Source organism: Xenopus laevis, chromosome 1S, assembly GCF_017654675.1.
Source record: "Xenopus laevis strain J_2021 chromosome 1S, Xenopus_laevis_v10.1, whole genome shotgun sequence".
NCBI classification, from domain to species: Eukaryota; Metazoa; Chordata; class Amphibia; order Anura; family Pipidae; genus Xenopus; species Xenopus laevis.
In genome coordinates, this window is record NC_054372.1 from 16,396,492 (window position 1) to 16,409,924 (window position 13,433).

Here is a 13,433-nt window from a genome sequence, read left to right on the forward strand (position 1 = left end):
AGTGTTTCTAAACCAATGTGGGTGTAGTTACATAGTTACATAGTTACATAGTTACATAGTTAAATTGGGTTGAAAAAAGACAAAGTCCATCAAGTTCAGCCCCTCCAAATGAAAACCCAGCCCCATACACACACCCCTCCCTACTTTTAATTAAATTCTATATACCCATACCTATACTAACTATAGAGTTTAGTATCACAATAGCCTTTGATATTATGTCTGTCCAAGAAATCATCCAAGTCCCTCTTATAGTCATTAACTGAATCAGCATCACAACATCACCCGGCAGTGCATTCCCCAACCTCACTGTCCTGACTGTGAAGAACCCCCTACGTTGCTTCAAATGAAAGTTCTTTTCTTCTAGTCTGAAGGGGAGGCCTCTGGTACGGTGATCCACTTTATGGGTAAAAAGGTCCCCTGCTATTTGTCTATAATGTCCTCTAATGTACTTGTAAAGTGTAATAATGTCCCCTCGCAAGCGCCTTTTTTCCAGAGAAAACAACCCCAACCTTGACAGTCTCCCCTCATAATTTAAGTCTTCCCTCCCTCTAACCAATTTAGTTGCACTTAGTCTCTGCACTCTCTCCAGCTCATTTATATCCCTCTTAAGGACTGGAGTCCAAAACTGCCCCCATACTCCAGATGAGGCCTCACCAGGGACCTATAAAGAGGCAGAATTATGTTTTCATCCCTTGAGTTAATGCCCTTTTTTATGCAAGACAGAACTTTATTTGCTTTAGTAGCCACAGAATGACACTGCCCAGAATTAGACCCCTAGATCCTTCTTTGTTGGGCAACATGGATCCCCCAAAAATCCTGCCGCCCTAGGCCCGGGCCTTGGTGGGCTCTCCACAAATCCAGGCCTGCTTGTGGTGCCAGTGTGTTGTGTACAGGTATGATGTGCTGTGTGGCTGAAAGTATCTCCACTCTATAGTAACACATATCCTCAGTTGGGACACTGCCTCCCAAATAGGGTTGCCGATTCATCCCATTCATACTGTCCACATATTAAATCCTCACCCTGCATAGCTAGGTCTCAATTACATGCATGTTGCATAGCTACACATAAAGTGATATAAAGGAGAACGCAGGCCATTGCTTCTTCTTTGGTCAATGAGAAGGTGAGGGAAGATTTGTTGGAGCTCACTGCAGGAGGTGAGAGCAGTAGGCTAAATCAGGGATCCCCAAAAGATAGATCGCGATCTACCAGTAGACCTTTAGCTGGGGATCAGTAGATCTCAAGACACTGTCAACAAACAACTTGTCTAAATCACCCTCCTGTTTCATGCTTTGTTTAAAGGAGAAGGAAATTCATCTTGCACTTGGCACTCCCACGTGATTGTATTGACTTACCTGAAACCCGGTGCTCTTATCAGCAGAAAACTGCACCGGCCCTTGGTTATTCCAGCGAGCACCTAGTAGTGATCCTCTTCCGGCTGCTTCTTTCTTCGCACGACTGCGAATGCGCAGTTGAACAAAGAGCCGAACTATAACTCAAAACTCGGCTACTTCGTTCAACTTCGTTCAACTGCGCATGCGTCTGCCTCGGAAACTTTGAAGAAAGAAGAATCCGGAACAGGATCGCTCCGTGGTGCCCGCTGCAATAACCCCAGGTCGGTGCAGTTTTCTGCTAATAAGATCACTAAGAGTAGACCTCTTATTAGTAAAGTATGGGCACTCCTGGGCTAGATATTCAAGCAGTTGAGGCTCCAATGAGTGACCAGTTTCCCAGCGGTACCCCAAGTTACGGACCCAGAGGGACTAGCTGAGGTAGAGCCTAGTGTAATAAATACAAGGTTGACCCGTGCTGAAAATATGTAACGGTACAGCACCTCTGACTTGGTGGAAGAAGCAAGGAAGGTGGGCAGAATGTGGGGGCCCAGTGGCCTGGAGAACCCTAACTGTCCAGATATGTTAAAAAGAGAAATTGTGGGAAAGTATTAATATGGAACTGTGCTAGTGGCTAACACCAAACTGTTCCTGAATTCAACAGTGGCATGATGTAAACCTACAGTTTATTCATACCTAATGAGAGTATAACAAACTCACAGAACTGTGACGTGCTACCAAATATCCCTAGAGGGCAGTGGGCCATCAGTTTGAGTTGTGTAAAAGTGTCTGCCGCTGGACTCTGGAGAGGTTAATGGGCGCCTGAATAATGTTAACATACAAAACGTTTATAACATACTAAAAGGTGAACTATCTCTTTAATCTTTATACTTTCATTCTCTACTCCTTGCAAAATAATCATTAAAAAGGCCTTATTTTAGAAGCCAGTGGCAAATGGGCACATTGCTGCAACTGCTTCAAAAGGGGCGAGTGGCCCCCTAGCTTGCTCATCACTCAGATACAGAGGCTACGAAGGCACAGAGGAGACATGCATGTGTCACCTACCTATGCCAGACATAAAGTACAGGTCTGCCATGTGCCTGACAGCATTGCCCCGGGCTTTTAACAGACTGCTAGAACGAAAGTGCTCTGTGCATGGACCCTAGTGTAGTTTTGTGTGGGCCCTAAAGGGGTCCCTTGGATCTGGGATCTGGTATCACAATCTAAGAAATAGTTTGTTGTCAATAGAGGGAGCTCTAGGTACATTTTGATAGATAGATAGATAGATAGATAGATAGATAGATAGATAGATAGATAGATAGATAGATAGAGCTCTAGAATGATGGATAGATGTAGATAAATAGACAGAGATAGAGAGATATCTGGATAGATTGATAGAGAAATAGATAGAGAAATAAATAGATGATAGATAGATACAGCAGATAAATACTGTAGATGATAGATAGATACAGATTTAAAAAGACAGATAGAGAGATATCTGGATAGATTGATGGAGAAATAGATAGATAGATAGATAGATATATAGATAGATAGATAGATAGATAGATAGATAGATAGATAGATAGATAGATAGATAAATAGATAGATAGATGATAGATAGATAGATAGATAGATCTTTTTCTGTACAAATGTAATGTGAGCCTTGTAATAGATTTAACGGTCACATTAGAAAACTGAAATTTATATATAGGCTATTTTCAACCAAATTTAATGGCTGGTATTTAGATTTTTGCCAGGCTTTTCCCTGCTTTGCTGCTTTTAAAACATATTTTTTTGCAGAGTTAATAATACAGGTTGTAAAAATAAGTGTAAAATATAGAATAATGAAATAAGGGGTGCACAAAATCCATGATTCAGTTCGGGATTCGGCCAAAATTCTGTCTTTTTCAGCAAGTGCCTGACTGAACCAAATACGAAATATCAAATGTCTTTTCATCACACAGTCAAGGAAATCAAAACACACACCATTCTTTTTCCCCCTCATTTCAGGTTCTGATTTGGTTTGTTATTCGGCTGAATCTTTAACAAAGGATTTGGCGAAATCCTAAAACATTTGGTGCATCCCTACTAGAAATAGAAACAAATTGAATTTCATAAGAAAAGAAAATGCATTCCTCGGACTGAGCTTATTTTCTAGCTAATAATTCGCACATAGTAAAATAGTATGTCAGTATTATTTTACCAACAATATTTGATTGAAATCCAAATCAGTCAAAGTAGTGCTATTTTGGGCACAATTTTCATAACCAGGCAAAGTACTGCACGTAACCCCTTATTTCTCTGCCCTTTTCACCCTCATGTTTAGTAATAAAATCTGAGAGTCCAACAGTTTTCTTGTATCCACACCTTTTGTTCCAGACATTACCTGAAAAGAGTTTGATTCTATATTGCATAGATGTAAAAAGCAGGAATGTTTTATATGACTTGGAATAATGAGAATTATGACCCCAGTGCCCTGTCCACTCAAGGTGATAAATGCACAATTAAACAAGTAAAGCGATAGCTCCATACGTAACTCTTTACACAGAACTGAACACAGAGATACAGTCTCATTTATTCCAACAAAATCTTAATTTCAAATTTAGTAAGTCATTGTCCAATGTATGATCACATACTGTATGTTCTGTACCAGCCCAAGGAAACAACAGCCCTTTAGCAGTAACGATCTGTGTCTCTAAAGATGCCCCAGTAGCTCCCCATCTTCTTTTCTGCTGATTCACTGCACATGCTCTGTGCTGCTGTCACTTACTGAGCTTAGGGAGCCACTCACAATATACAGTACACATAGAATAGAAATGTCACAATATAAGGCTGATTAGTAATTAATACACATAATTACTACATGGCAGCACAGAAACCAGTGCAATTAGCATCAGAATTTAATAATCAGCAAACCTGTAGCATCAGCTTATATTACAGGGGAAGCTCATTTTCTGCTGGATAATTAGTGACGAGCCCTAAGCTTAGCTTCTCAACAGCCAATCAGAGCCCACTGAGCATGTGAGTGTCACAGACACTTTCCAAGATGGTGACCCCCTGTGACAAGTTTGAAGTCCTGGATCATTGCTGCTATTGAGAAGCTGAAACTTTAGGCTGGTGCAATAAGTTCAGTATATAAAATATGCCATTTTTAGCCCTATTCATTGTTAGTGTTTCTTTCTCCTTTTTAACCCTTGTTACAAACACAGTAAATATTGTACTTACATATGTATGACTCCTGTGCTTATATTCTTTGGTTACTTGAAGAATAAGTTGCTTTAACATTTCACTGATTTTACATTTTCCTGGATTTTGCATTTGTTTTTTCCTGGTCCCTGAAAAATGTGGGTCTTACTGTATAAATTGTATTTACAGTAAAATGAGTAGGTGGGTGTGTTCTGCAAATCTACCAGCAGGTGGTATAACAGCACGTGGTGCATTCTGTGCTGCTTCCCAGGCTCTGGCCACAGACAGCACTGCAGCAGCATCAGCACCGGTTTGAGGGGCAGCGCCTCCCACGGAATGGTACATGGAGGATTCAGCCGGAGTCAGCTCTGCAGCCCAGCACAAACCTCACGGCATCAGTCCCAGTAAGTGGAGATAGAGCTCTGCAGGCCAGAGGGGGAGGCTGCATTATCTGTATAGGGATCTGGTATAGGGATGCTACTGCCTGCTCTCACCTGACAGCACGTCTGTATATCAGATGTATTTAGCCTGTGTATATCAGTATTACTGGGTGACACCCACCCTGTGCTTGTGTGCCTGGGGATAATAACATCTCTGTATCATTGAGGCGCTGGTTTTGCCATTACAAGGAGAAATGGAGCAGGATAAAAAAAAAAGCACATGCTGCACAATTGCTCATTAGTTACAATGCACAGGAATCAATGCAGCCTGCAGTATGGATCTGAACTGATTACTGATCAGCTATGCATCATGGGTATATGGTTGGGATGCTGTGCCATCCCTTCTATCTCTGCCCATGGTGGAATCTGGGTATGAGAAAGGACCCACCCTTAACCCTTCAGTAGGTTACTAGTAGGTGGAATGACAGTATGGCCGTGCTTCTATATACAGTATACAGTAACTAGATATCACTGGGCCTCAGAAAATTATTTTTCATGACCCCAAAATCTCTAGAGGTTGAACTGTATTACCAATATTTATTGATATTGGATATGAATTAGGGCTTCACGGGGCCCCTTTACCTCCTGGGCCCCCTGCAGCCATAGGGTCTGCTACTTCTATAGTCATGCCCATGGCCGTATATGTGACATGAACAGATCTACTGTACGGGTTTCTTTTAATTGCATTGCCCCCATATTACATCTGTAAAGCCCGATAGCTCCAGCTGCTGCAGAACATCTGGGCTGAAAAGGGTTATAATTCTGGGAAATTGCTGATGGCTATATCTGCCTACCAAGAGGTTCTGCAGCAGGTGCATGGTTATATTGCAGACATATGGGCGGAGGGCTTATGCCACAAATTGGACAGTCTCACAGCGTTACTGACAGTTGCACAGAACTGTATTGTACAGATCTCAGGGTGGGGTGAGCTGAACACTATAATATAGTATTGCTGGGGAAAATTATTTCTATCATATACACCTTTAACTGTTGCCTAGCGATAAAGCAACAACTACATCATAATATTTTAAAGAGATACAGTATTGAAGAGTTTGCAGAATCCATTTTTCAGAATTTCGTTGCTTTCAAGGGGTGTATTTGCTTCTATAAAGGAATTTCACAGTGACGTCCTTAGAATGAAAATTGACATTATTTAGATTTTTTTGTACTAGTTCGGCTTTGTTGTTTGACAACAATACAGTTTTAAAGGTAAACTGGTTGCTAGGCTCCCTCCCCCTACCAACCATGAATTGAAAGTATGTAGGATGAATGGGAGATGGTATGAGAATTCTATCGTAGATGCTATAATAATCATGGCAACATTCTAGCCTCACAATGGGTCTGCCCTCTTGTTGCTTAGGTCCCAGACTAGCAACCAGAGAATAGGGTAGAAAGTGGAGTTGGTTTAACTGAAGTAAAATAGAAATCATATTTACCACTCAAAGGTTGTTGGTGTGTACCCTGTGTACAGGTATGGGACCTGTTATCCAAAATACTCGGGACCTCGTTTTCCAGATAACTAATATACTGATAACTTTCCATAATCATATAAACATTAAATAAACCCAATAGGGTTGCTTTGCCTCCAATAAGGATTAATTATATTTTATAGTTTGGATTAAGTACAAGTTACTGATTTTAGGGCAGAGACACACACTGCAATTCGGGAAAATTAGTTGCCCAGCGACAAATCTCATCTTCTTCGGGGCGACTAATCTCCCCAAACTGCCTCCCTTGCCTTCCCGCCGGCTAGAATAAGAATTGCCAGTGGGATGGCACTCAGAGCGTTTAGTTTTCCAAAGTCGCCCGAAGTTTTCTCATGAGGCAACTTCAGAAAACAAAGATCTCAGAGTGCCATCCCATGGTGATTTACATTCTAGCCATAAGAAGGCAGTTCGGGGAGATTATTCGGCCCGAAGAAGAGGAGATTTGTCGCCAGGCGACTAATTTCCCAAATTGCATCGTGTGTCTCTGCCCTTATTATTACAGAGAAAAAGGAAATCGATTTGAAGTGCAGATTTAAGGTTATCTAAGTGCATGAGGTCCATTTTATTCTACCTGTTTGTACCTACAGATATCTGTGTCAGCGCATTCACATTCCATTGCATTTTTAACAATAAGATGGTATATTTGTGTGCCCTTGATGTGTTCAAATATAAAACAATTATAAGATAAAGCGTTACGGCATTGTTACCATCTTGCCCTGTTATAGCACTCAGTTTTCTTACTCATAGGGGTATATTTATCAAAGAGTGAAGTTAATAGTGAAGTCCCGCCACTAGAGTGAAATTCCGCCACTTCCCATTAATTTCTATGGGGTTTTTAAAGGCGTATTTATCAAAGGGTTAAATTTCACTTTCACCCATTGATAAATACGCCTTTCAAAATCCCATAGAAATGAATTGTGAGCTGCGTAATTTTACTCTAGTGGCGGAACTTCACTCTTTGATAAATTTACACCATAGCATCTACTCCGTGGGGACCACATTACATGACGTAGGAGTACCAGGGAGCTGCTGCGTTGCTGCAGTTGGGATAGTTGCAGCGTTTTCTTTCCTTATTGGAATTGCAGGAAACCACGCTGCAGTCACTTGCTAAGCTTTAAATTTACTTGAATGGCTATACCATAACTGGACATTAGCTGCTGGAGTGAATGAGCCAGTACTACATCCATTTTGTGTGGCACAAAAATCATGTCCCACACAAAGAGAAATCAGCTTGGCTTAGTGCTTAGGGTGGTACGTAACAGGGGAATATATCCTAGCCATGCGATTAGCTTTTCCCTGGATAACCCGGCAGTCTAGGTTACTAATCGGCTGCAGTCTTATGTTGCCACGGGGTGTAGTTCAGGCCCAAACTGTCATTCTGTGGGTTCTGGCATATGCCATAGGGGCTGCTGAAAGTTGCCATAGACAGTCACTATAAATTGGTCTGGTGAGTCACTGTTTGGGCCTCTGTGTACCTGAAATTCCAGTGTTTATTTTGATTTTCAGTCCAGATGTCCTGGTGTAGTCCTGCACGGAACCAATTTCTAAGACCCGAACCCGCAGCCCACGTCCCGAACCGCATATTTACCCACTATGATCCGCTACCCGACCCGGACCCGTAACTGCCTCATCCGCAACCCGACCCACAATGTGCTGACCACCATCAAACAGGAAGTGATGTTGCTGCAAACCGGAATTGACATCATCAAAAGTGGGCGGGGACAGAAACACATTTTGTAAAATTTTAAAAGGATTAAAATATAGACAATACAACATAACATAAGAAATTTAGATGAGACCTGCAACCTGCAGACCCTCGATCTGCAGACCCGCATCTGAAAAATCCTACATTAGTTGGTTGACAGTTAATGCACAATCTGGGGCATACTTATTAATACTGGAGACAAACATCACCTGTGATGCTGCCCATAGCAACTAATCAGGTCTTTGCTTTTAGTTTCTAATTTGTTGCCCCTCTGTTTTTCCCTTGTTGGTACAGGCTTTTAGGTGCACACAGCCCTTAAAGGAAAACTATACACCTCAAACAATGTAGGTCTCTATAAAAAGATGTTGCATATACAACTCATATGTAAAACCCTGCTTCATGTAAAACCTACCTGCCATTTTAAAAAATAAGTTCCATCCCCTGAGATCGTAGGGTTCACAGTGCACACAAACATACCAAACAAACTATACTTGTTAGGTCACATGAGCCAATTAACAGACAGAGTTGTGTTTTTTGCTTCCACGCTTCTTCCTGTTACAGTTAGAGCTGCAGTATTTCTGGTCAGGTGACCAACAGCAGCACACAGACCAACACAAAATGGTGGTTCGAGGCAAGATATGTAAAAGGGCAATATTTACTTAAATATATATTCCAGTTTGGTAAGATTATTTAACATGCCACTTAATTTAATATAAACTATCTGTTGCTCAAATATTCATTTTGGGGGTATAGTTTTCCTTTAAACTATGGGTCTGGGCCACTGATACCAGGAAATAAAATAATGACCTTAAAGGAACAGTAACATCAAAAAATGGTATTGTTTTAAAGTAATAAAAATATAATGCAGTGTTGTCCTCTTCACTGTGGCCAGTGGAGCACAGAGTATTCTTTTGGCAAGGTCAAATCCCTCATGTTCCACTGTCTTAAGTCTACATTTTTGAAAATGTGCCACTATTTCTCAAAAGAATAATATTTTTATTATACTGAAAATACCTGCAGTTTTTCTGGTACAGGATTGGGATCTATTATCCGGAATACTTGGGGTTTTCCAAATAAATGTTATGTTACTAACGATTCTAAAAAATATTTATTAAAGGGCACCTGTTGGTCAAAAATGTTATCGCCATCAAAAGGTGCAGGCTAATAGAGCCCACACTCCTGTTTGGGTAACAGTAGTGTGTAATTTAAAAAAAATAAATAACAAAAAAATACTATTCTGGTAGCCTACACCTTTGGCACCTTCTACTTGATCCGAACTAATTAATACTTATTGGGAGAAAAATCGGCTTATTGGATTTATTTATTGTTTACATAATTTTGTGGTAGATTTAAAGTATGAAGATCCAAATTACAGAAATATCAGTTATCTGGAAAACCCCAGGCTTCAAGCATTCTGGATGACAGGTCCCATACCTGTTAAAACTCAAAAAATTCAAGTTTTCGGACAATTCCTTGCAATTCCAAACAAAAAAATTAGAAAACCTCTAAAAGGCCCAATAGGATCAGTGCAACTTCCACTGACTTGTATAGGACCTCGAAAACTTATACCTGGTGAATATTTGTAGTCTTTCGTAGTTCCTACACTTAGTAAATCGAAATTTTTTGAGGGGTGGTTCACTTTTATGTTAACTTTTAGTATGTTATATAATGGCTAATTCTAAACAACTTTTCGATTGGTCTTCAATATTTATTTTTTATAGTTCTTGAATTATTTGCCGCCTTCTACTGACTCTTTCCACTGACTCAAAATTTCCCCCCTCCAGCGATACACTACCCACACCGGGATGGAGCTTCCAGTGCGAGCAGCCATGTCCAGTCACTTGCATGCACATAAAGAAAAGCTGCCCCGAATTGCTCATTATGCGAATGATGTCACATGCGCATTATTCGTATGTGAGTGATCGGTCATGGCTGCTCGCACTGGGAGCTCCATTCCGGTGTGGGTAGCATAGCGCTGGCGGGGGGAAATTATTTAAAAAAAAAAAACTATTGTTATCCCCATATGGAATGTGGGCTCAATTAGCCTGCACCTTTGGTTGGGGATAACATTTTTACCAAACAGGTGCCCATTAAGGGTCAGAATTTGTTTTCAAGGGTTTTGTTTACTAATGCAGGTAGGGAAAGGGGAGATGGGCAATGCCAGGAAGTTTAGAGGGGCTTTTGGTACGGGGTAGATTTCCTTTAATATCCAACGATGAATAAAATAGAATCAGTTAGCTCATGTTTTAGGGTTGAACTCCACAGAACGATACCGACTGATTTGTCACGTGTCAACAAAACGCAGGCGACAGGTCGGATTCACCAAATATAATGGGAGTGATAGAAACTACACACAACATGGATGAAGACACAGCGTACGGCATGCACATCTGACAGTCGTGTGAAATACATGTAGTTTGTACCTTTTTATCACTCCCATTATATTCGGAGCCTCTAACCTGTCGCCACGTGACAAATAATTCGGCATCATTCTGTGGAGTTCAGCCCTAAAGCTGCATTTACACCTGTGTCTCAAATGCATACAAATTAAACAACAACAACAACTGTGTTAAGGGCCCTAACATTTACCTTCTTATACCGTTGAAAGCACCATTAAATCCACATGGTACAGTGATACCCAGTCAGTTCGGGTTTTGCTCAGTCTTATGGAAACCAGGGCCTTGTGATAACCCCAAAGTCACACTGCAGATGTCTACCTGAAAACAAACAAAACGGAAGCACTAATTGCTGTAACTAACTACATGTAAACCCTGTGTTCAGGCTGCACAGGAACCAATTCATCCCACTCACCTTACAGGGAGGTCAGATCCTGACTCCATTTTCCCATGAGACGCATCTCTATTAATTTTTACACATTTCATTTATGAAGTACAGAGCAGTGGCAAACTAATTCCAACATATACCATAAGCCTTTTGGAATTGTCCTGCCTCTGGATGATGATTAGATTTTTTGAACTTCTCTCTCTTGCACCAAAAAGGTTAAATTTCCCCTGTGTTTGGGAAGGGAATGACTTTCAGGTGCATAAAGCTGTCTCATTAGCTAGGAGAGACAAGCTGACTCCCTGTATTTAGATTCTCTACCTAGTTTTGGGCTCTAAGGAATGATTACACAAGTAGGTGCACTAATGTATAATGGTAACACTGTACTGCACTCGGATATGTTAGTGGCATTACTGAATGGGGGTTAATGTACATAAAATGCGTATGAGATATTCCTTAACAAACAACAGAATATGGCTTTGATCATATTTTACATGATAGGCTATTTCTGGTGTATCAGAAGCTCAACTCCCAACACCCAACACCCGTAGCTATTACATTTGTAGTTGTACAATACTAGAGGGAGGAATTCTCAGGCAGGGTGTAACTATAAGAGTATCCCAGGGCATATGTATGTGTATAGTTAACAAATGTTTTGACTCTAAAACACCTGCTGAAGTTGTATATGTGCCCAACATGGCAAAACACTATGGAGGGAATGTAATTCAATCTCGCAATGTAATATTGTTCCTTAAACTGTTATTGCTTTGCGAATTTTAATTGCGCACTCTTAGGAAGTGCTTGAAGGTGCCGTAATCTTTTGGAGCAAACATAACGACTTTTTCAGTAAGAAGTTTTATTACAAACTATAAAATTCTCAAACAGTCTTCCACTGTCGGAAGTGGTCACTAAACAGTTTTCAGGTTCGCAAAAGCTATATTAAATTTGCGCAAAGGCATAACTTTTCACATTGCGAATAGTCTTTCGTTACCAACTTTTATTACATCCCCCCCCCCGTATTTATGCCTTTGTTGTGCAATTTGGGGGCATGTTTTCCTTGCGATGTTTTCCCTACGGAAATTAAAATTTAATATAAGCTTCATCATACTTAAATAAGAAATGTTCTAAACACAAGTATGGGACTTGTTATCCAGAGTGCTAGGAACATGGGGCTTTCCGGATAATGGATGTTTCCATAATTGGGGTCTTCATACAGGTATGGGATCTGTTATCCCGAAACCTGTTATCCAGAAAGCTCTGAATTACAGAAAGGCCGTCTCCCATAGACTCCATTTTATCCAAATAATCCAAATTTTTAAAAATGATTTCTTTTTTCTCTGTAATAATAAAACAGTATCTTGTACTTGATCCCAACTAAGATATAATTAATCCTTGGAAGCAAAATTAGCTTATTGGGTTTATTTAATATTTATATGATTTTCTAGTAGACTTAAGGCATGAAATTACAGGACAAATTAACCGGAAAACCCAAGGTCCCAAGCATTCTGGATAACGGGTCCCAGGTCTATTAGAAAATCATGTAATCGCTAAATAAACTCAAATTTGGATTATTTGGATAAAATGGAGTCTATGGGAGACAGCCATTCTGTAATTCAGAGCTTTCTGGATATCGGGTTTTCTGGATAAGGGATCCTATACCTGTATTAAATTTTCATTTTTCCTTTAAGGACAAGGCAACCCTTGGTTTGACTGTTGCCCATATGATAAACATCCCTTTGCTGGAGTCATTCGCTAAATTATTTTGTCTAATGAATAAAGTTATTATATATTATAATCATATTATATTTGTTATTTATTGAGACAGTCCATGTTGCTACCTCTTGGCAAATGTCTAAATTGCTGTGCGGGGGGTTACTCCATCTAGCCACATAATCTGCTTCCCTGATAGGTTCATATGCATAGATTTTGCTGTAGAGCATGGCTTTGTGGGTAATTGCAGTTAAACTAGTCGAATTAATTTTATTTTTAATTTGTTTCTGCTGCACAAATGCAGTGTTAAAGGGGTTGTTCACCTTTGAATTATCTTTTAGTATAGTGTAGAGAGTGATATTCTGAGACAATTTGCAGTTGGTATTCATTTTTATATTTTGTTTTTTGAATTATTTAGCTTTTTATTCAGCAGTTCTCCAGTTTGCAGTTTCAGCAGTCTGGTTGCTAGGGCCCCGATATCCTTAGCAACCATGCAATGATTTGAATTAGAAACTGAAATATGAAAAGGAAAGGACCTGAATAGAAAGATCAGACATAAAAAATAGCAATGCATTTGTAGCCTTACAGAGTATTTGTTTTTTAGATGGGGCCATTTGAAAGCTGGGAAAAGTCAGAAAAAGAAGAATGCAGATAATTAAAAAAAACTATAGAAAATAAATAACGACGACCAATTGAAAAGTTGCTTCGAATTGACTATTCTGTAACATACTAAAAGTTAACGTTAATGTTCTATTTTTAGTTTAGTGAGTAGTGATGGGCGAATCTGATCTATTT

At 40.0% G+C, this 13,433-nt stretch overlaps 1 protein-coding gene across 2 annotated transcripts in view; it reads left to right on the top strand.

The window, feature by feature from the left end:
* Nucleotides 1-4,812: 4,812 nt before the first annotated feature.
* jakmip1.S (janus kinase and microtubule interacting protein 1 S homeolog) overlaps nucleotides 4,813-13,433 on the top strand; it is a 94,834-nt gene continuing 86,213 nt past the window's right edge. The window contains exon 1 of one of the 2 annotated variants that reach the window (XM_041579400.1): nucleotides 4,813-4,919. Coding sequence is in view for 1 of the 2 variants with exons in the window: in XM_041579401.1 (XP_041435335.1) it covers nucleotides 11,270-11,281 (12 nt within the window). In the remaining variant the exon portion in view is untranslated. Of the gene's footprint in view, nucleotides 4,920-11,173; nucleotides 11,282-13,433 lie in introns of those variants that run through there. The other variant, XM_041579401.1, reaches the window with a different exon arrangement.